General features: G+C 39.0%; 1 protein-coding gene across 1 annotated transcript in view; it reads left to right on the top strand.

The window, feature by feature from the left end:
• The window catches only part of TEX11 (testis expressed 11), a 124,791-nt gene that overhangs the window by 45,007 nt on the left and 56,462 nt on the right, over positions 1 to 23,322 (top strand). The window contains exons 12-15 of the mRNA XM_053917416.1: positions 3,548 to 3,633; positions 17,000 to 17,054; positions 18,434 to 18,529; positions 23,213 to 23,294. Coding sequence (XP_053773391.1) covers positions 3,548 to 3,633; positions 17,000 to 17,054; positions 18,434 to 18,529; positions 23,213 to 23,294 — 319 coding nt within the window. The remainder of the gene's footprint in view (positions 1 to 3,547; positions 3,634 to 16,999; positions 17,055 to 18,433; positions 18,530 to 23,212; positions 23,295 to 23,322) is intronic.

Genomic DNA, 23,322 nt, shown 5'->3' with positions numbered 1-23,322 from the left:
CACCATATATAGTTATTACAATATTACTGACTGTATTCCCTATGCCGTACTTGACATCCCCATGACTATTCTGTAACTGCCAATCTGTACTTCTCAATCCTTTCACCTATTTCTCCCCACCCCCCCAAGCCTGCTCCCATCTGGCAACTGTCAAAATGTTCTCTGTATTTATGAATCAGTTTCTGGTCTGCTTGTTTGTATATGTTGTTTTTTGATTCCACATATAAGTGAAATTATATGGCATTTGTCTTCCTCTGTCTGACTTATTTCACTCAGCAAAATACCCTCTAGGTCCATCCATGTTGTTGCAGATGGCAAGATTTCGTTCTTTTTTATGACTGAGTCATGTTCCCCAGTACACTACTTCTTTATCCATTCATCTATGGGTGGACACTTTGGTTGCTTCCATATCTTGGCTATTGTAAACAGTGCTGCAATGAACATAGGGATGCATATGTGTTTTCCATATAGTGCTTTCGGGTTCTCTTCAGATAAATGCCCACAAGTGGAATTGCTGGGGCCTTCATTGTCTCTTGTTATAGCTTATATTTTAAAGTCTGTTTTGTCTGGTATGAGTATTATTGCTACCCCAGCTTCTTTTTCGTTTTCATGAATATCTTTTCCCATGCCTTCACTTTCAGTCTGTGTCTTTGGATCTGAAGTGAGTCTCCTGTAGACTGCATATGTGAGGGTCTTGTTTTCTTATCCATTCACTTGCTGTTTGTCTTTTGATTGGAGCATTTAATCCAGTTGCCTCTCAAGTAATTTTTCTTGATTGATAATGTATTTATTACCATTTTATTATTCATATATTTTTAAATCCTCACCTGAGGATATGTTTATTGATTTTCGAAAGACAGGAAAGGTGAGAGAGAGAGAGAGGGGAGGCAGGGAGAAAGGGAAGGCAGGAGAGAGAGAGAAAAAAAACATTGATGTGAGAGAGAAACACCAATTAGATGCCTTCTGTATGCATCCTGACCAGGGATCAATCCTGCAACCTAGGTATGTGCCCTGACTGGGGATCAAACCCACAACCTTTTGGTGTATGGGATGATGCTTCAACAAACTGAACCACCTGGCTAGGGCTTATTATTCATATTTTTATTCTTTTTTCCTTCTTCTTAAAGATGATCCTTTCACATTTATTGTAATACTGGTTTGGTGGCGATAAATTCCTTTAGCTTTTTCTTGTCTGGGCAGTTCTTTATCCTTCTGTTTTAAATGATAGCTTTGCTGGGTAGAGCCATCTTGGCTGTAGGTCCCTGCTTTTCATCACTTTGAATACTTCCTGCCAGTCCCTTCTAGCCTGCAAAGTTTCTGTTGAGAAATCAGCTGACAGTCTTATGGGCACGCCCTGGTAGGTAACTAACTGCATTTCTCTTGCTGCTTTTAAGATTCTCTCTTTGTCTTTTAACTTTTGGCATTTTAATTATGACGTGTATTGGTGTAGGCCTCTTTGGGTCCAGCTTGTTTGGGACTCTCTGAGCTTCCTGGACTTGCATGTCTATTTCCTTCACCAGGTTGGGGAAATTTTTCATTATTTTTTTTCTCAAATAAGTTTTCAATTTCTTGCTCTTTCTCTTCGCCTTTTGGCACCGCCATGATACAAACGTTGGTATTCTTGAAGCTTTCCCAGAGGCTCCTTAAACTATCCTCAGTTTTTAGGTTCTTTTTTCTTTTTGCTGTTGTGCTGGGGTGTTTTCTGCTTCCTTAGTTTCCAAATTGCTGATTTGATCCTCTGCTCATCTACCCTACTGTTGATTCCCTGTAATGTATTCTTCATTTCAGTTATTGTATTCTTTATTTCTGACTTTTTTATGTTTTCTATCTCCATTTTTATATCTTCTGTCTCTTTGTTACAGTTCTAAGTTCCTCTACTCTTCCCTTAAGTTCACTGAGCATCCTTATAACTAGTGTTTTGAACTCTGCATCTGGTAGATTTCTTGTCTCCATTTCATTTAGTTCTTTTTCTGGAGTTTTGTTGTGTTATTTTATTTGGGATGTGTTTCTTTGTCTTCTCATGTTGGCAGCGTCCATGTGCTTGTTTCTATGTATTAGGTGGAGCTGCTATTTCTCCCAGTCTTGACAGAGTGGCCATATATATAGTAGGTGTCCTGTAGGGCCCAGTGGCACAGACTCCTTAGTCATCCAAACCGGCATTCCAGGTGCATTTCTCCATGTGGGCTACGTGCATACTCCTCTTGTAGTTGAGCCTTAATTACCATTGGCATGTCAATAGGAGGGATTTGCCCCCCACCATCAGTCAGTTGCAAGGACTGGCCCTGACTGCAGCTGCTGTGCAGGTGTTGACCCCAGGGAGCAGGATCCTTCAGTGAGACTCTGGTGCACACTGAGTTTTTCCCTTGATTGTGTCGCTGATGGGGTGGTTTGGTGGTTCTCTGGCATGGTCTGAAACTGTCTACCAGGCGTGCTGGCTCTGGCATCTCTCAGGTGGTGCAGACCAAGATCAGCCGCCACCTGTGCCCTGCCTGGAGCAACCTGGCATGATCTACAGAGTGATATGCAGAAGGCTGCCGCTTGTGCTGGACTTGGAGGTGCCCAGGAGAAGCCAAGCTGCGAACCAAAGCTGGGTGCCACTAGTGCTGGGCTTGGGGCTGCTTAGCAAGAAGTATGGGTGACACTGAGGCCAGATGCTGTTGTTTGGGGTTTTGGACCTTTGAGAGATGTTAGGAAAGTCTGCAGCATGAGCCAATACAGGCTGTTTGTATGGAACAGCCACTGGAAATGGCTTGGGAGGGCCTGGAAGTTGAGTGGGGCGAGATGTCAGGGAATCACTAGGGCTGTGTGAACAGTGTTAGCCAGCTTGATGGAGATGCAGGTAGTGTGCCTGCCTGCTGGCTCTTTGGGGGGAGGAATAAGCAAAGGAATCCCCACTGGTTTTCACAGCCAGAAGATATGGGGAGTTCTCTTCCTGGCATTGGGACGCTGGTCACGGGGGCCTGCAGTGGGGCTGGGATGCCTCCCTCCTCTAGGAGGGCCTCAGCAGCCAAGATATTTCTACCAATTTTTAACTGTCACACGTGGCTGTGGGACCAGCCTATTCATGACCGCCCCACCCACCAGTTTCAGTGTGGCTTCTTTCGTGCAGGACTTCTGTTCAGCTAGATTTCAGGTGATTCTGCATGATGGTTGTTCTGCAGGTAAATTGTAATTTTGATATGGTTGTAGAAGGATGCAAGTACTGCATTTACCTTTGCCGCCGTCTTTGCCAGAAGCCCAGTATGATCTCTATAGACATTTTTTAAAAGATTTTATTTATTTATTTTTAGAGAGTGAGGAAGGGAAGGAGAAAGAGAGGGGAAGAAACATTGATGTGTGAGAGAAACATTGATCGGTTGCCACTCACATGTGCCCCCAACCGGGGACCTGGCCTGCAGCCCCCGCATGTACCCTGACCAGGAGTTGAACCAGCTATTTTCAGTTTGCAGGACAACATCCAACCCACGAAGCCACACCAGTCAGGGCTCTATAGATATTTTAATGTTAAGGAAATCATGAATCTGATATATGGTTTTTTTCGTTGCAGGTCAACTATCTTCTTGTTCTCTGTTACAACTTTGGAGTAGAATCCCACATGGTGCATAAATATGAAGAAAGTTGTTTCTGGCTCAGGTAATATAACCAAAAAAATGTAACTTCAAGAATAGTATCATAAAGTTTAGTTAATACATACTCTATGGTACTTTGGCAGTTTAAACATTCTCTGACTTTAAAAGCCAGCATACTAAATGTATTCACTCCTTTAACATGTATTGTTTATTTTTATTACATGTTGCCAGTGACAGAAAAATGTCTTATAATATAACATAAGAGCACGCTCTCTTCCCATTTTCCTTTGTATCTTCATCAAGAATATGGATTTTTTTTTTTTTTTTGGCTTTGGGACATATAACTCTCTGCTAATCCCACAATATAAGGGTGGGAGCAGTGGGCAAGAGTGGAATCAACTAAAATTATTAGTTTTTAATGAATTTTGGTGTTTTAATATCAGTCAAGTAAGTATATATTTAGCACAGACTGTATGCTCAGTACTGTGCTAAAGTTTGTACTGTTGTGTTGACTATGGAGATATCAAGGGAATCGTGCAAAAATGTATCAGCTATATGCACAAACTCTGTCTTTTACTCAATACCTGGGCACAGCACAGATTCTGACACACAGTAAATGCTCATTTATTTCCATTTACATAATTTCATGTAAAAATGTATTCTTTTGGAGATGCTACATAAGGTGCTATGAATATCAGGGGATCACAGAGTAAAATATATCAAATGAATTCACCAAATATTTTTCTTAGTACAGGGTTATTTCTGGTTGCTTGGATACGTACCTCCATGATTAGTTTAACTATTGTGGAACTTATATTTGCCATTAATGAAATAAATACAAAGATGGTCATTAAGATTACAGTACTCGTAGGCACATATATCTCTAAGAAACTATTTATTCAAATAACTTATTTACGTAAAAGACTTTAGAGCTCAAAGATTGATCAAACTCTGTAAAGAACTATGCTTCCACTTTGTTGTACATCTGAAACTGGTGCGGGATGGTAATGAATGTAGATCGTGGTTGACAGAACAGACTTACGCAGTTATAAGGGCTATACTTGGCTTAATTTAGAATACTTCACGCAAGTGCAATATACCTGAAATTTTTATCAATCACATTTTTATAAGTTGAATTACTTAAAATATACCAAAGGAGCTAAGTAGTTTAACATAGGTTTTACAACAGGTTTCCTTTAAAGAAACATCTTTTTTTGTTATTCTATTATAGTTGTCCCAATTTTTCCCCCTTTGCCCTCCTCCGCCCAGCCCACCCCTGCTCCCACAGTCAGTTCCCACCCTGTTGTCCATGTCCATGGGTCACTCATACATGTTCTTCGACTAGTGCCTTCCCCTTCTTTCCACCCTTATTTCCCTCCCCCTCCCCCCGGTCACTGTCAGTCTCCTTTTTAAAAAGTAAATGATCAGCGAGTTCTGTTTGTCAGGCTTTGGCAGGATTTAAGGGTAGTGCCCTCACAAAGTTTCTGGCACACACTTATCAAAACACTAGTATGCCAAGAAGATAGGAATGGGAAGGATAAAAGCAGCCTGTTGGTACCATAGATGGCTTAAGATAATGGAGATGAACTTGAAGTTTATGCTAAGAATGAGGGAGACTGTTCTCTGGGAACTGGTCATAAGAGTAGGCTGAGGCTTGAGGTGGCGTGTAGGTTATTTTCACCTATACCATGGATTGTTGACTCCTTATTTTTTATTGTTGCTCACTTACAGTTGTCCCACCTTTTTCCCTGTTGCGCTCCCCTGCCCTGTCCCTCCCTTCTTACCTGGCATCGTTTTTTAGGAAACCTTACAGAAAGAAAAGATGACAGTGATAGGATATGACTGACATCCGTACCGTAAGCTAACTACATCAAATTTTTACTATATATATAGTGGGTGTATTTTTAAAAATATAATTTGACCTGCAGTCATATTTTCATCAAAATCATTATAGAGCACCACATTATTTTGAGTCTCTTGTGTTTTTTCTTTTCCTTTCATTTTGATTTTGTATTGGTTCCAGGTGTACAGCTTAGTGGTTAGACAATCATACTTTACATAGTGTTCCGCTCAATATTTCCAGTGCGTAACTTGCACCATAATACATAGTTATCACAGTATTGCTGATTATATTCCCTGTGCTGTACTTTACATCCCTGGGACTGTTTTGTAACTACCAATTTGTAGTTCTTAATTTCTTCACCTCTTTCACCAAGGGCCCCAAACCACCTCCCCTCTGGCAACCTCCAGTCCCCTCTCTGTGTGAGTATTTTGTGTTCTTGTCACTAGAATGGGCTCGGGGAACACAGGCAGCACTTGAGTTCTAGCCCTAGTTATTACATACAATTTTAATTTCTTCGCCTGATTATTTCTTCCACATTTTTTTGAGATATAAAAATAAGTTGGTGAATTATTTTCAAATACGTTGAGACAATTATATTTTAATGTGCTTTAGAAAGTCAAAATGATTATTAATATAATTTTTAGAAGTATATTTTATTGATTATGCTATTACAGTTGTCCCATTTTTCTCCCCTTTATTCCCCTCTGCCCTGCACACCCCCTCCCACCTGCATTCCTGCCCCTTAGTTCATATCCATGGGTCGTACGTATAAGTTCTTTGGCTTCTCCATTTCCTATACTATTCTTACCCTCCCCCTGTCTATTCTGTACCTACCAATTATGCTTCTTATTCCCTGTACCTTTCCCTGATTCCCTCCTCCCTCTCCCCGCTGATAACCCTCCATGTGATCTCCATTTCTGTGACTCTGTTCCTGTTCTAGTTGTTTGCTTAGTTTGTTTTTGTTTTTCAGGTTCAGTTGTTGACAATTGTGAATTTGTTGTCATTTTACTGTTCATATATATTTTTAAATCTGTCACCTTTCTTTTTTTATTCAAGATTTTTTAAAAAGATTTTATTTATTTATTATTAGAGAGAGAGAAGGGAAGGAGAAAGAGAGGGAGACAAACATCAATGTGTGGTTATCTCTCTTGCGTCCCCCCACTGGGGACCTGACCTGCAACCCAGGCATGTGCCCTGACCGGGAATCAAACCGGCGACCCTTTGTTCACAGGCCTGTGCTCAATCCATTGAGCCACACCAGCCAGGGCTTACTGTTCATATTTTTGATCATCTTCTTTTTCTTAGATAAGTCCCTTTTACATTTCATATAATAAGGGCTTGGTGATGCTGAGCTCCTTTAACTTGACCTTATCTAGGAAGCACTTTATCTGCCCTTCCATTCTAAATGAAAGCTTTGCTGGATAGAGTCATCTTGGGTGGAGGTCCTTGCCTTTCATGACTTGGAATACTTCTTTCCAGCCCCTTCTTGCCTGCACGGTTTCTTTGGAGAAATCAGCTGATAGTCTAATGGGAACTCCTTTGTAGGTAACTGTCTCCTTTTCTCTTGCTGCTTTGAAGATTCTCTCCTTATCTTTCATCTTGGGTAATGTAATTATGATGTGCCTTGGTGTGTGCTTCCTTGAGTCCAGCTTCTTTGGGACTCTGGGCTTTCTGGACATCCTGGAAGTCTATTTGCTTCACTAGATTGGGGACGTTCTCCATTATTTTTTCAAATAAGTTTTCAATTTCTTGCTCTAGTTCTTCTCCTTCTGGCAGCCCTATGATTCAGATGTTGGAATGTTTAAAGTTGTCACAGAGGCTCCTAAGCCTGTCCTCATATTTTTGAATTCTTGTTTCTTCATTCTGTTCTGGTTGAATGTTTATTTCTTCCTTCTGCTCCAAATCATTGATTTGAGTCCTGGTTTCCTTCCCTTCACTGCTGGTTCCTTGCATGTTTTTCTTTATTTCACTTTGCAAGGCCTTCACTTTTTCCTCTGTTTTGTGACCATACCGAACCATTTCTGTGAGCATCCTGATTACCAGTGTTTTGAACTCTGCATGTTCGAGGTTGGGTATCTCTTCATTGCTTAGTTCTATTTTTGGAGCTTTGATCTGTTCTTTCATTTGGGCCATATTTCTTTGTCTCAGTGCACCTGTTACATAGTAAGGGGTGGAGCCTTAGGTATTCACCAGGGCAGGGCAACCTACGTGGCTATTGTGGTGCTGTCTGTGGGGGAGGGGTTCAAGAGGTAACAATACTGCTCTCTCAGCTCTCTGCCAGCTTTCAGTCACTTCCTCTGCTACCCAAAAGGAAATTGGGCCCTTTTGGTGCTGATTCCCAGGTGGGTGGGTTTGTGTACATTCTAGGACCCTGTGGGTCTCTCCAACAAACTCTCCCACGAGGCTGGGAGTTTATACCACCCCCGCAACCCCCACAGGTTTTTTCAGAGGTTTGAGGCTTTATTTCCCTGTACTGAAACCCTGGGTTGTACAGTCTGTCTTGCTCCCCAGTTGTTCCTCCTGGTTTATCCGCATGTAGATGTGGGACCACCCGGTCCTCCAGCCCCTGCCTTGCCACGAGTCTTCTCTGCCCCAGCTGCTGTCTCTGCCCCTCCTACTAGTCTGAATGAATGTTTCTTCTTTAACTCCTGGGTTGTCAGACTTCCATACAGTTTGATTTTCTGTCAGTTATGGTTGTTTTTTGTTTTTAAATATTTTGTTGTCCTTCTTTTGGTTGTGCGAGGAGGCAAAGTGTATCTACCTACACGTCCATCTTGGCCAGAAGTCTCAATTATCAATATTCTTAATAATAGGAATGTAGCAAACGGATAGCTTTTCTAGTATTAGATCAACTTCCAGTTAAAACCTAATCATCTATGACATCAGTGTGTAAATTGTGAATATTGTGATACCTCCATATTAGAATGATTTTGGAGCTTAAATACTGTGATGCATGTATTGTAGAGTATTCAGTAACGTGAATGGGAAAATAGAAACTGCTCTAGGTAATATGTTTGCTATTTACTGGAAGTTATACTCATGTGGTTAGTTCACTAGTTTGTTCTAAAATTTATCACAGTCCAGTCAAACATGAATTACTTGTCGAGTTCCCAAGTAAAACTATCATAAGGACTATCACCCCCATCTTCTATGATATACTACTAATCTTTGGGACAATTTTTTCATCATGCTTTAATTATCCATGTGTTGAGAAACTGTTGAGAGCAGTTGGCGATACAAGCAGGAATGAATAGCTGCTAATTAAGCACCCTTCTCTGTGAATTTTATACCAGAAGGAGGCTATGCAAAGTGAGTGTACTTTCTATAGGCTTAACTCTTTTGAGAACAGTGAATATCTTAAGCTAGAGGTTATATACAATTTGGAAATACCCATTCAGTCTAAGAGGAAAAACCCTGTTTTTACACTAATGATAAGATATGAAAATTGCTGTTGTAGTTTAGAATTCTGTTGAAATAAAAGCCTCGCATAAGGGGCGATAGTGAGTATTGTTGAAAAAGCTCTTTTTTTTCCCCACTGTGTTTGTTAACAAATCTCAGTTTGGGATTTTTCTCAGTTTCTGTCTCTTCCCTGTCCAAGAAAAGTTCAAGAACAGCTGCTGCTCTCCTTGCCTTTTGCCACACTTTCTTAACCATGGCCCCTTATTAGAGATGTCACAGATTAAGAGAAGGCCCCTGTACTTATGAATGAAAGTTGGGAGTCCTTCAGCTCACTTTACTGTGGGCATGAAGGTACCTGCCTTGATGTATTTAGTGACAAATCCAGTTAGAACTCTATAAATATAGAATTTCAGATCTTTGAAATCAGAATGCCAGCTTTGGAAATGTGTTGAAGAGGATTTTTGTTTAATATAATGTATTTTTTTCTCCTATTCCTTCTCATTTGTGATTCTTGCTATATTGAGCTCCTCTGTTTGCTCTTGGCAGAAGGCAAGAAGAAGTAAATGGGAAGAGACTTGATACAGAATTGTCTTCCACAGACTAGGAGATTTATTAGGGACCTCTCAGTTTTGCCCTGGTGGAATTTAAATTTGGTGCTTATCTTTTAAAGTCTTATCTAACAATTTGAACAGATGTTATGCTGACCTTGGCTTTTTAGAGAAGGTGTACAGAAATTGCACTGTAACTAATTAGTGTTCTACAAGAAGCACTGTAAACCAAACAAATACCAGTAAGTGCAACTCCAATGGCTTTGGGGTTACACTGATTTACTGCAAAGATTTTACACATTTTTCCCCTGGGAAGAAAGTGGCCCAATCCCAAACCTTAGTTTTATTCTTAATCATCGATGACTTTTTAAAAGTTTCTAGTAGTTCTTTGTAATTCACTCAGCTGGAGCTACTGGCTGATAAACACTCAGAAGGCTTACTTTTTTCCTTTTGCTGTAAGAAGATCTATTTTCTAATTATGACAAATTAAATTTAGGGGAGACCATTCAAAATGAAAGGGCAATACCCATGGGCATAGTAAAAATACTGTTTAAAACTTCTTTGCTGATTAGAGAAATTACATATGCCATTCAAAAAAATTTAAATATCACAAAAGTACAGAATATGGAAAGGGAAAGTTCTCCGTAACCCCACACTCATAAATGCTCAGTATGAACAGGTTGCTTTATGTTCTTTATTTTTCTTTCAAAAACCATTTTTAAAAGCTCTTTCCATATATTAAATGACAAGGAAAACATGAGGATCATTGCAATGTATTTGGAGGGTTTAAGGAGTGAGGATTTTTAAAAAATGAACTGTAAATAAAGAAGATTAATGGAACAAAGCCAAGCCAAAGAGTATACATAGTAAAATCTCAAGTTTGTAATCTCTCATTATGTTAGAGACAATGAGCTCGAGTGGGAAAAGGCTAGAAGATACTTGAATTGGACAAAGTCCTGGAGAGTTGGATGAAACCCTGAAGGTGTTCTGTAAAAAATAATCTAACATTGATCTTAATAAATGAAATTGAAATGACCCTACTTCTTTAACCTGCATGTCAGAGACTGAGTGCTTATAAATTCCTGAAAATGAGAGCTTTTTGTAGTTTAACAAAAATGAGAGTATTTCTCAACCCCTTGTGTGAGGTCTCTGCGCTGCCTTTCTTTTCTCAGGATCCAAAGAAAGCGTGATTTCTTCAGCATCTTTTTGAGACCATGGTTACAGTTTATGTTATCTTAAAAGAAATAACAACCTAAACTTAGTATTGCTAGGTATTTTGGATGTGAATAAATAATTGGATTGGCTGGCAGCCTGTTAGAGGAAGAGTAATTTTTGAGCTTCCTTTCTAACATTATTTTTAATTTCTCTAAAACTAATTTAAACCTTTCTCAGTTGGTAGCTAATGTGAATTGCTTTCTATTAGGTGGGAATAATTTTGACTGTGGATGTAGTATCCTCAAATGGAAGAGAAGTGTGTCTCTTTCCTGCTTCCATAAAACTTTTTATATCTCTCATGGAATCAGAAGAGAAGAATTCAGCAAAAATTACACTTCAGTTTTCTAAATTCATAGCACTTAGTGAACCAGGTTATGTAATTTCCATGCTGGATTTAAAAATGGCTATTATGTTTACAATAAGGGGAGTATTTATGAGATTTTTTTATTTATCAATGTTTAGCCTTTACTAGGGTTATATAGGAATATACACGGTCCATCAGAAGTAACGCCTGCTTGAGTGTGGTTGGCAGGGTAGTAATATGGGTGTAATAGTTTATAGTTTTAATTTGAACATGTCACCTAAAATGCCATATGGTGTGCTTGAGTGTGATATTGTTATGTTACAGAATCACATGCTTATGATTTTGTAATTAAAAAGGGGCGTTATTTGTGCCGGACAGTGTATATCCCCAGATGTCTTCTAATAACAAATAAAGGAAATAATAACTATAAATGTATTTATGTGCACAAATATTAATCATTCAATACATGGGCCCAAGGGAAGTTTATGTCTGTTTTAATGTTACTTAATGTTCATTCCTTTATTTTCCCTTCTGTTCCCTTGAGAATTTGGCCATATTATTCACAGGCCGTGAGATTTAGGGAAAGATTACAGAGCTAGTAGTAGAAAATCTGTCACTAGTCAACTGTGTGGGTTTGTGTCACTCACCTCAACTACTACTACGTTCTGGGATGTCTGTTATCTATGTCGCAGGCTTGTAATGATGATAACATAAGTCACATAATAGTGCTCGGAATAATTAAGGGTATTATCTAATCATAGTCTATAATAAAGTTATTAAGTGTAAAATGATCATATGTAACACCTGTTTTAATGGAAAATGAAAGTATTAGCACCATCTTGTGGAAATAGAATGAATTGTATAATGGCAATTTTAATCCGTTAATTTACTATAAATAACACTTTAGAATGACAAGAATCCTTACAGATCATCCAGTTCAGTAATTTAGAACCTATGTTCTGTGACACCTTAGGTTTTTGTAAAAGGCAAAAGATTTATATGATCTGAAGAGAAACCAGAGTATGTGTGATACCCTAGGTTTTTGCCAGAAGAGCTTCAGAGTCTCCTTTAAAGGACGAGAAGACTTACCCACGATTCTCTAAGATCCCCATCTTGCTGCAGAGAAGTTAGGCTTTTTTCAATTTCCTGTGTTGTGTGTCCTTGTAAGATCTTGCTTGAAAAAAAAATGACTCTCCTGCTTTATAGTATGAAAATGACTGATAACACATCCACTTCATTTTGTACAGATAAGGAAATGGAAATGGAGAGAGATTAAGAGATTTATACGAGGGCACCTAGCTGTGGCACTAGATCTCCAGTGTTTCAGGAATAGTCTTTTCCCAAATGTTAGCTGTGATGGCCCCTCTTTGATTCCTGAGTTCAGTAATTTCAGTCTTCCTTTCTTGGTCAATCTAGCTAAAGGTCCATCAGTTTGTTGTATCTTTCAAAACACCAACTTTTGGTTTTCTTGATTTTCTCTCTAGTTGTCCAGTTATCTACTTCATTTATTTCCACTGTAATCTTCATGATTCTTTCCCTCTGTGCTCACTTTGTTTGGTGTGCTCTTTCATTTTCCTAAGGTGGAAGGTTGAGGATACATTTATTGATTTTAGAGAGAGAGGAAGAGAGAGACAGACAGACAGACAGACAGACACCAATCTGTTGCCTCCCATATGAGCCCTGACTGGAGATTGTACCCACAACCTGGGTGTGTGCTCTGATCTGGAATTGAACCTGCAACCTCTTTTCGGTGTACAGATGACGCTCCAACCAGCTGAGCCACCTGGCCAGGGCACCACTTCTGCGCTCTGGCTTACTTGAAGTATATCTGAGTTTCCGACCTCTGTTATTTTCTTTCCTCTAAAGAACTTTTTTTGTAAGGCTGGTCTACTGGAAACAAATTCCCTCAAAAGGAGAAAGTCTTTATTTCTTTACTTTTGAATATTTTCACCAAGTACAGAATTTTAGGTTGGTGATATTTTTCTGTTAACACTTTAAATATTTCACTGCACTCTCTTCTTGCATGGTTTCTGAAGTGTTGAATTGAATTATTGGCACCTTTATTGGTAACTTCCCCCCACCCCCACTCTGGCTTGCTTCAGGATTTTTTCATTCATCGTTGATTTTCTATCATTTGAAAATGATATGCCTAGCTGTAGTTAATTGGTATTTATCCTGCTTTGTGTTCCCTAAGTTTCTTGCATGTATGGTTTGGTATTGGACATTCATTTGGGGGGTGGCATTCTGAGTCATTCTTTCAAGTATTTCTTCTGTTCCTTTCTCACTTTTTCCATTCCACTTATTTTATACCTTTGGATACTTGTTCCACAGTTCTTGGCTATTCTGTTCACCTTTTTAGTCTTTGTTTTCTTTGCTTTTCAAGGATGCTGCTGATATAGTCTCCGGCTCATAGATTGTTTCCTCAGCCATGTCCAGTTTATTAAAAAGCCCATGAGAGACATTCCCCGTGTCTGTTACAGTGCTTTTTTAAATCTCTAGCATTTCTTTCTTTCTTTTTTTTTTTTTTTTTTGGTTCTTTCTTAGGATTTCCATCTCTTTGTTTACGTTGCCCATCTGTCTACTTTATGCATTAGAGCCCTTATAATGTTAACTAGAGCTATTTTATATTCCCAGCCTGATAATCTCAACGTCTCTGCCATGTCTGGTGCTGACGCTTGCTCTGTCTCTTCAAATTGTGGGGTTTTGGGGGGGGGGTGCCTTTTGTTGCGTCTTGTAATTTTTCTTTATAGGTGAAGATGATGCACTGAGTAAAAGTAACTTGTACATAGGCATTTAGTAAAGTGGTGGTTAGGTTTGGAAGCGTTCTGTAGTCCTATGAATATTTCTCAGTTTTTTTGGTGAACCTATGCCTTTGAACTATGAACTTCACAAGTGTTTCTCAGTTTTTTTTCTCCCCTCTTAGGTGGTACAGAATGGCTAGAGTAGGGCGGGGGTGAGTATTTCTCTTCCCCAGGTCAGTTAGGCTCTGACAAATACCTCAAGAGGAGAGGCTCTGGTTAACTGGGTTCCCGTCAGGGCAGACGTTGCTAAGATGAAGAATGCTCCTGGGGCATTTCAACATAGTTTCTTTTAGCCTCCTCCTGCCAAGGTCCCAGGGAATATTTTTCTGTGGGAATCTGGTTGAGCTCCTGTAGGTCAACCTGACAGTATTGTGGGTTCCCCTCTATGGCTCTGTTCCCCTGGAGTTTTTAACTCTCAGACTTGTCCACACTGAGCTTTCAGCAGTCTGTCGATTTCATAGTTCACCATCTCCTGTTCCAGCACCGGTTCCCATGGCAGTTTCTGCTTTTCGGTCTCTCCTGTGGTAAGCCACAACTTCTTGTGTTTGCCTGTTCGCTCTCCAGTCTAGAGGGTAGTGGCTTACCTTGTGTCTTCCCTTCTCTTCTGGATCCAAGAGAAGTTGGTTTTTTAGTCTCTTCAGCTTTTTACTTGTTGTTAGAATGGGGTAGTAACTTCTAAGCTCTCCTTACAGGTGGAACCTAAAACCAAAAGTGTGACTTGCTTTTTTAACCTCGGCTTCCTTACCTTTGTAAACCAACATTAATTTTAGACTATAATAGAGAATAAAAGGCATTTATTTGAGCAAAAAGGGGGCTGCTGCCTGGGAGACACAGATTCAGGTAGCAACTTAAATTGTGTTCCATCAAGATAAAGGGGAGGTCCTCTTTTATAGCAAAACTTCTCACCCAGGGGACAGAGAGAGACTTTGCTTGGGGCGATGGGCGCATGATGCAGTGTGCAGATGATGTTTTGTTGACTTGTACACTCAAAACTTGTGTGGTTTTGTGAACCAGTGTCACCCCAATAAATTTAATGAAAAACGTTTTGGCCCCACTTCTGTTTTTGTGTATGTTGAGTCAGACGTTGTAAACACTTGGGCATAGTGCCGGAAGCTGAGATTTCAGTCTGAGGTTCTTCCAGGAATACAGATACACCAGAAGCCCCTGTCATTAGTGGCCATTTGCTAATGGAAACTAATTAGTATTTGCTAATGGCCACTAGGCTCTTGTTATTTAGAGCGTTTGGGCCCTTGGTTGACCATGTAGAGTCCATCTCAGCAGATTAATTCCTTCTTGAGGTACATCAAATGAATCATTTTTTCCTTTGGGTTCATACTATCACCCCTGGATCAGAATACCTTAATTTTTAGTTACTATATTGTAAGAGGTTCTCCTGGAGCCATTTGAGCCATTCCGGCCCTTGGCTCTTTGCTGATGGATCTGTGTATTTCTTGAATAATGCTTTTTAGTCTTCCTCAGACCACCCTCTGATTACTCCTGAGTGGGTGTAGCCAAGCACGTGTACATAACGTTCTGTATCCTCAGGGACTAACGTGACCCCAGGATTGTTGTTGGCCATCTCTCTGTCAAACTTGTGTTTATTTTTCATTGCGCTTGTTGCCACTACCATCGTGGAGCTACTCTTCCTCTCTTTATTACTCACCACCAAGATCTCCATTGTTTTTGACAATGCCCCTTAGGCAGGAACATCTCCTCCTGCGTTCTAAATAAAGTCAGTCCCTTCATGCAGAGATGCTGAACTTTTCCACTTTATTGCATGCTTTCCCCCTGGGAAGAACCCCTGTGCCACACTACTGGAGTTGGGGGCTGGAAACGGCATGGTTCTGGAGTGACACCCCCCGCTTTTTGAGTAGATACTGAGGAGATGATTGCCCCACATCTTATTAGCATGCCCTCCAGGCATGGAAGCTCTGCCCCTTGAGCCAGCCTGGGTGAAGGCAATTAGGGTCTAGTGTTACTAATCTGTTACACTTGAGGTAGAGCCCTTACCCTAAGAATGAGAATTGTGTGGAGAAAGATCCAGTTCTTTCATTGTGGCCCCTCCCAAGGTGAAACCATAACCTAGGAGTCTAGGAGCTGGAGGAAGAGTGAATTCCCACCTTCTTTACAGCACTCATCTGCCTAGCTTCTCTCACATGGAGCTGGTTTGGAGAGCAGCACTTGCAGATAGGAGAGGAGACAGGAGCTCAAATACCACAGACTCGAACTGTTTTGAGATTTAGTTGTTTTGGATAAATATTTTTTCATTTGCTATAGACCCTTAAGACAATTTCCAGAGACTTTAAATGGTCATTTATTTTAACTATTTCCCCAGGAAAGTGGTTGTTTCATTGGGGAGAGGGTCTGAGAACTCCATATACCACCATTACAAATGTTCCATCCTCATTGGTTATTTAAAAAACTGGATGTAGAAGGCTTAATGTACCAAAAGAGACATCTATGAGGTAGACTTACAGTGACTAGGCCAGCGTTATAGTATCCTTGTTAGCAAGGGGAACACTCGGTTTGGTAGTTCTGGGTCTTTTTACAGTTTTCAAAAAGGAATATTTCAAAGTAATGTCTTCAATTTAATTCAGTTTAACAAAATTTTATTGATATCCTCCCTTGGAATATCAGTTTTATGGTGAGTGATCTTTGTTTTGTGTTTTTTAAGTTTTAGGTTTTGAAACCCTGATGCTCATATTAATATATTATTTGTGGTTATCAGCATGTCCCATAGATAACATGGTTTGGTAATTAAAGCAGAAAACTGAAAGTCAAATTTCTCTACTCCCCATCCCCTCATTCTCATTTTCAATATCAATCCAGGAAATATTAGAAATTGCTTAACTGCTAAATTGGTTCTTTCAGCTACAAAATGGAACTAATAGTGCTTCACAAGGGTGTTGTGAAGCTTAATAAATATTGCTAAGCATTTGTTTTCATGAAAATGCTATATTTGTTTTATTTTAAAATATATTTCTATTTCTTAGACTTTAAAATATGCCCATTAAGAGCTTGTATACATAGGTAAACTAGTTCAATGTAATATATACATATATTGCTCTCTCTCTCTATATCCAAATGGAAAAGAACACTAATATAATTATAGCATTGATTTATTTCATAAATATGGGTTTTTGTAGTTAGAAAATAATGCTTTATAAAATTGATTTTCATGTGTTCATTGTCTAATAATCTCTTGTAGTGCAAAATAGTTGGACTAAAGTATAATTATACCATGTCTACTTAGTAATATATAATCTTGAAAAAAATAACCTGAAATTAATATATATTCTTTTCCTTTTTTTGATGACTAGCCAAAGCTATGATATTACGAGGACGGATACAGTTTCCATTGCACCCGAAATGGTGGTAAGAATCATGTCATGTATTGCAGAATTAGTAGAAGAAATACAGTTTATATTATTATAAAATTATAGTAATCTACCTCCCCAGTTGTGAATAGATTATGTATGGGTACATCATTTAATATCTCATTACATTAGTTTCTGTAAAATTGATATACCAATACCTGGAGGGGAGATTCCTGCACCCATTAGTTAATATATGTAAAGTGCTTAAACAAGGCTTGGCTATGTAAATTTCAGCTTTTATTATTGCTTATTAAAAAATTCTGGGTTTTCCCCTAGCCACACAGATAGAACGTGCTTGGTATGGGAGTTAATTTTAATATTTAATCAAGCAAAATGTGATATGTAAACAAATTTGATGTAAAACTAATTTAATACATGCTACAACAAAATGGAATATTTTGAGTATCCATTTCTGCTTCTTACCGTCATAGTATATCAATCAAACTGTGACTGAATACCACCCTGGCTGGTGTGGTTCAGTGATTTATAAGTTGACAGTCATTCCACAATAATAGTGATGATATTAAGTACATATATACATTTTATTTGATCCATATTAGTTATTGAATAAAAAAAACTCAAAGATATGACACCCTAAATGTCATTTTTCTAGTTTCACAGAGCCTTAATGTGCTTAAAACATATATATTTTAAATGTCAGAACATCACCTTTGCTTTGTCCTACTGTACTTATTATACTTAGAGGCAGATTCTTCATTGAAATAGGGCTCCTTCTTTCAAAATGTGAATTTGTAGTTAAATATGTTCACACTGTATAGAGTTACTCCCCTTATCAATGTAGAACTGGCTGGAAAAACTGACTTAATTCAGCAATGCATTATTAATTTGAAAACTTAGCCGAGTTGGGAGAAATCTTCTCCCTAGGAAAGTATATCTGTCCCTACTGAAACGGTGGTGTGTGCCTTGGTGCGATTGGTTGTTCTCAACCAAGCTATAAAATCTGAGAAAGGGATTATGTCTTCTTATGGATTTATCTCTTTATACAGACTTAATACAATGCTACCTATGCAGTAGGTGGTAAGATGATTAAATTAAATATTTCTGTGACTTAGCCTTAGTTTCCTTTATTTGTAAAGTGGAGATGATAAAGCACTTTAATGCTAAAACACTGTTAAGAAAATAATTAGATTAATATAACTATATTGAATTAGAATAAGCTATTACTATAAAACCCTTAGACAGTGTTTGGTGTGGGTAGCATAATGAGGAGACATGTCCGGAGACTATGTGGTTACTTAAGGAAATGATGGCTTACATTGGAGAAGGATGACTGTCACTGTGGAAGTGCTAATCAGGTGTTGTATTGCAGTTTAGCCCTTAGCTGTGTGCTTTTTAAAAATATATTTTTAATTATAGGCTAAAATTCTACGCTTGCTGGCCATTGTTTATTTGGACTGGGAAGGCGGAGATAATTATGATAAGGCTCTCACCGCTATAAACCTAGCAAACAAGGTATACGATGTTTTTACTTTTGAATATTAGATTTGTGAACTTTTTAAAGCTTTGATTCACATTTTGAAATCCAGTTTAGACACTTGTTTTAGTATCCCTAGGTTTTTTTTTTTTTAAACAACGGATTGTAACAATCTTTTTTACAGCACAGAAAGGAGAAATAAAATATACCTCATTGACAACAGATATTTTGAAAAAAGGCTTTTGTATGAAACAAAGCCTTTTCTGTCTGCTGTGAGTTTTTAGGATAAAGAAGGAAATAATGATCAAATAGGCATATAATGGAATTTAGTTTAAAAACCAACACCATGAGAGTGAAGGCAGGCAAAGAAGAAAGAAGGAAGGAGGGAATAATAGTTGAATAAGCCAACCCACAGTGTGGACCACTACTGTGAGTCAGGTTAAATATAATATTTCATTTATTCATTCAACAAGTGAATATTGAACACCTCCTGTGCCCTGAGCTGAATGTTGGAGACCATTGATGGGGAAAATCAGACTTGGTGCTAAGGGGGACGATGAATGCTTTATTGTAGGTGGTTGTGGGAGCAGCATCAAATTTGGGGGGGCAGATAAAGAAGACTTCCTGGATGGGTGCTGGCAGTGAGTAGGAGTAAGCTAGGTATTTGGGGTGGAGGGTGGGGGGAGTCTGCCCGTGTGGTGTTCCAAGCAGAGGGAACAGCATGTGCAAAGACTTAGCAGCAAGAGAGATCATCACAGGCAGTTGGGGAATTGAAACAAATTCTCCAAGGCCACCAAAAGTTATTTGGACAAGAAAGATCAAAAGCAGAGCACACAAATGTGAAGTGAGTAGATTGGACTAGCAGGACCATTAAACAGTAACCAGCCAGTCTCTTCCTGTGGGAAAGAGAAGGCACTGGCAGGCTTCTTAAACACAGAGGCTGCAGGAGAAGCAGAAACCCTGGGGAGCTGCTGTGGGCAAACTCAGCTGCCTTGCTGGCAAGATTATTTGAGAGAGGAGAGACTCCAGACCTGGCCAGCTGGGTCCTGCAGTCAGGGGGGTCTCTACCCTCCATGAAATCCTTTACAGGAGGCCTTGGCACCTGCTGTGCCCTCTACCTGGAATTCTCATCCCCCCGAGTGGGCACGCTCCTCATTCCCCACCCCCACCCTTCAGAATGCAGTTCTGGCCACACTTCCTCAGGATGCTCTTCTGAACACCGCCTGCCCCGTAATTCATTAGCTCAAGGACAGCCCATGCACCAGGGACTCCACCTTGTAGCTATTACCACAGTTGTGATTTTATATCCGTTTGTGTGGATTTTTAAGAAAATTAATGACCATGTCTCCTGGTAGACTGTAAACCCAATGAGGGCAGCAACCAAGGCTGGTTTTACCCACTGCTACATCCCCAATACTTGGCATTGTGCCTGGCACATAAGAGGAGCTCAATAAATATTATGAGCTAGACCATATGCAAAGGACAATATTAATCATCTGTGACCTACAGAACGGCAATTTAATATGATTCATCCTAATATTAATTGAATGAATGAATGAATTTGCTTTTTTCTGAGCACTATTCACTGCAGCATTGAGTTCAGTATAAGGAGGGTCCACCTTGGGCCTGTTCAAAGGGCAGATTTTTCTTAAAATTATAAAGAGCTGTGTATTTGGTCCCTGGTCATGGTCTAGACTTGAGCAACACTTCTCACACCTCAGTGTGCTTTGGGAATATTGTTCATGTGCAGATTCTGACTCAGCATCTTGGGGCCTGACATCCTGTATTTGTAATAGGCTCCCAGGTGACACCCAGAGGAAGGCAGTCAGAGGGAGGGAGGCCAAAAAGCAGACTTGGAGCTGGTTGGTGAAGGTCCTATGTGTCTCACCAAGGAGCTCCCCCTAAGGTTCCTTTCTCTTTTCTTTCTCAGACAATATAAAATTCAGAAATTCATTTGCAGAGAGATAGAACTCCAGGTTATTACCATAGTATCTGGGGAAAAGGCTGAGCAGCTGTCACATATAAATGGAAACTTTCCAGATCACTGAAACTTAGCCTTCCATGTGTCCAAAACTGGTTTTTTTTCTTTGTTATTGGAAATATTTCAAATTAATGTTATGAACACTATCTTGCCTTCTTAAGCAGAGTAAATTGGACAGAACCTGAAAACACCAACACCAGTGGTTTTCTTTCAGCTCATGCTCATATAAACATGCATGCGTACATACATATATACCCCTACACTCCCCGACACAGAACATTGGTCGTCAGGCCCATGACCATTTAAAGAGATTCAGTTAGAATCAATATGTTTTACTCAATAAGGCAATTAAATATACTGAATACTAGGAGAAATGTACATGAAGCTGAGGCCAGGATTGTTCATAATAGCAATTGGGTTGAAAGTAACTCATGTGTCCAAAGTAGACCCAGTAGATAAGTTGTCATACAATGGAACAGTACAGAATAGTCATTTGCAAACTTTAGCATTCATAAGTATTAACTAGAGTGCCTGTTAAAACAGTTTCCTTATTACCTTACTGAACAGGTATTGGAATTTATGTTGAAATGGAAACTTTTCATAATTCAAATCAATAATAATGTTTTTACACATTTTTCTAGAACCACACACACACTTTACTTGTTGGGCCCCACCTCCAGAGTTTCTTTTTTAAATTTTATTTAATCTTTATTGTATTTTTTTACATTATCTTTTAGTCCCCTCGTACCCCACTCCCCCAGCAATCACCACACTGTTGATTCAGTAGGATCGGTGAGGTCTGCACATCTAACAGGTTTCCAGGTGATGTAGATGAAGGGAATATACTTTGAGGACCACATTACAGAGTAATGAAAACAAGTAACTAGTTTCATGCATCAACACAAATGAATCTTAAAGTCATGATACTGAATGAAAGAGGCAAGTCACAGAAGCATTTGTGTACATTATGATTCTGTTTGAATGAAGTTCCAATGCAGACAAAACTAGACAATATATTGAGTATATAAAGAAGAGCAAGGAAATTACTGCACAATATTCAAGGTGGTGTTTACCTGTGTGGGGAAGTGAGGAGGATGCAAATGGGCAAGTGTAGATTGGAGGCCTCTAATGTGCTGATAGTGTTGTGTTTCTTAACTTAGGTGGCGAATAGCATGGGTGTTTGTTTTATCATTATTCTGTAAATTATACATACATATTTTCTATAATTGTGTGTGTTTGTGATACACTTCACACTAAAACATGGAAAAGTTTTCTTTAGAGACTGCAGGAGAACCAAACAGTATAGTGATGGGTAAGTCAAGGGTAGAAACAGCTTCAAGGGAGGCGGCTGATTATGGTTTTTAGAGTCAGAGAGACCCAAATTCAAATTTCATCGCTAGCGCTTAGCAGCTGTGTGTCTATGGGTGAGTTACTCCATGTGGGCCTCAGGTTCCTCATCTGCAAAACAACATTCACAGCACTTGCCTTGAAAATTTGTTATACCTGGATCCACTCTTCCAATAACTATTTGACAAAAAGAAAAAAAAGCAAACAAAAATCTAAGGAAGAAGAGTGAGAAACAATAGTGAGAAAAAGTTAACAGATAGGACAAGGAGATTGATGGTAGGGAGAAAGCTGATGGATTTAACAGGTACTTAGTCATGCATTTTGAAAGCTTAGTTTCAAGACACAGTAAGGGTAGACAATACAGTGTGAATGTATGGAAGTGAATAGGTGATACAATAAAAACCAAGTACGGTCCATTCTCTGGAGTTGTTTGATAATGAGATAAAAGAGAAAAACATAATATTAACTTGTGGGAGTATCATAGACTGAAGGAAAACAGATCCTGCTTTCCAAGGTCTGGAAGACCTGTACATCTCCGAAGGTAAATGGGAATTGAGCCTAAGACGTATTTCAACGTGCCCATTGGAATAGTAGTAATGGAATAGATTAACATTTGCAACCTTAGTTTATTCTTTGTATTAATGTCATCTGTATTTGCAAAACCTTTTAATACCAGTGTTTACTTTCTCTAACTTTCCATTCTTAAGACATCTCATACATGAATAGCTATAATCATTTTCAGAGTTTGGATTTAATGAGTACAATGTTCATGTAGAGGATAATTGGCTTTGTAGAAAGAAAAGTTCTGTGGATCTACACTGCACTTTTAATCTTAGCCAGCTGTTTAAAGATGTACCCTGTCAGGCAAAAGTGGAACCAGGCTAGAGATCACAGATGGCTTAAGGCCAGCTAACAGGACTTGGAAAAACCATTCAGAGTACATTGTTATGAATAGTAAATATGACAGGCATATCCTATAGGAAAGACAATATGTTTTCTGTTTTTTTCAACCATTGTTTTCAGAGTATGGTAGCCGTTATTAAAATCTCAAAAACAAACCCAATTCTAATTGATGTTTAAGGTTTTGCTTACCAAGACAAGAATATGGCCTTATATTCACACCGTTTTAAGTATTGACCTTGCCATTTAAATGCTTGCCACTCAGTGGAAATGTTTACATGTTCTTTTTCTTGTTTCATTTCATTTAGATTGAATAAAATATCAGAAAATGTCCTCAGGGATAGACTGGATGTTATGACCTGATCTTTTGTAATTTTGATTTCCTTTGATCATGAGTCATCCTGCTGTGGTTGAGTAAAACAGGCAATTACTTCAAAATTGTCTTTTACATTCCACAGTTTTAAAATAATCGTGATTTCTCTGTTTAAAATAGGAACATTTAAACTCAGCTGGGATTTACTTGAAGATCAAAATCCTCCTGAAGAGCGAAATAGCTAATGAAGAACTCATTGAAGGTATCGTCTCTGTGTGTGAAGTGCAATT

Source organism: Desmodus rotundus, chromosome X, assembly GCF_022682495.2.
Source record: "Desmodus rotundus isolate HL8 chromosome X, HLdesRot8A.1, whole genome shotgun sequence".
NCBI classification, from domain to species: Eukaryota; Metazoa; Chordata; class Mammalia; order Chiroptera; family Phyllostomidae; genus Desmodus; species Desmodus rotundus.
Note: the sequence above shows the minus strand (reverse complement) of the source record. Positions and strands in the feature narration are given on the sequence as shown.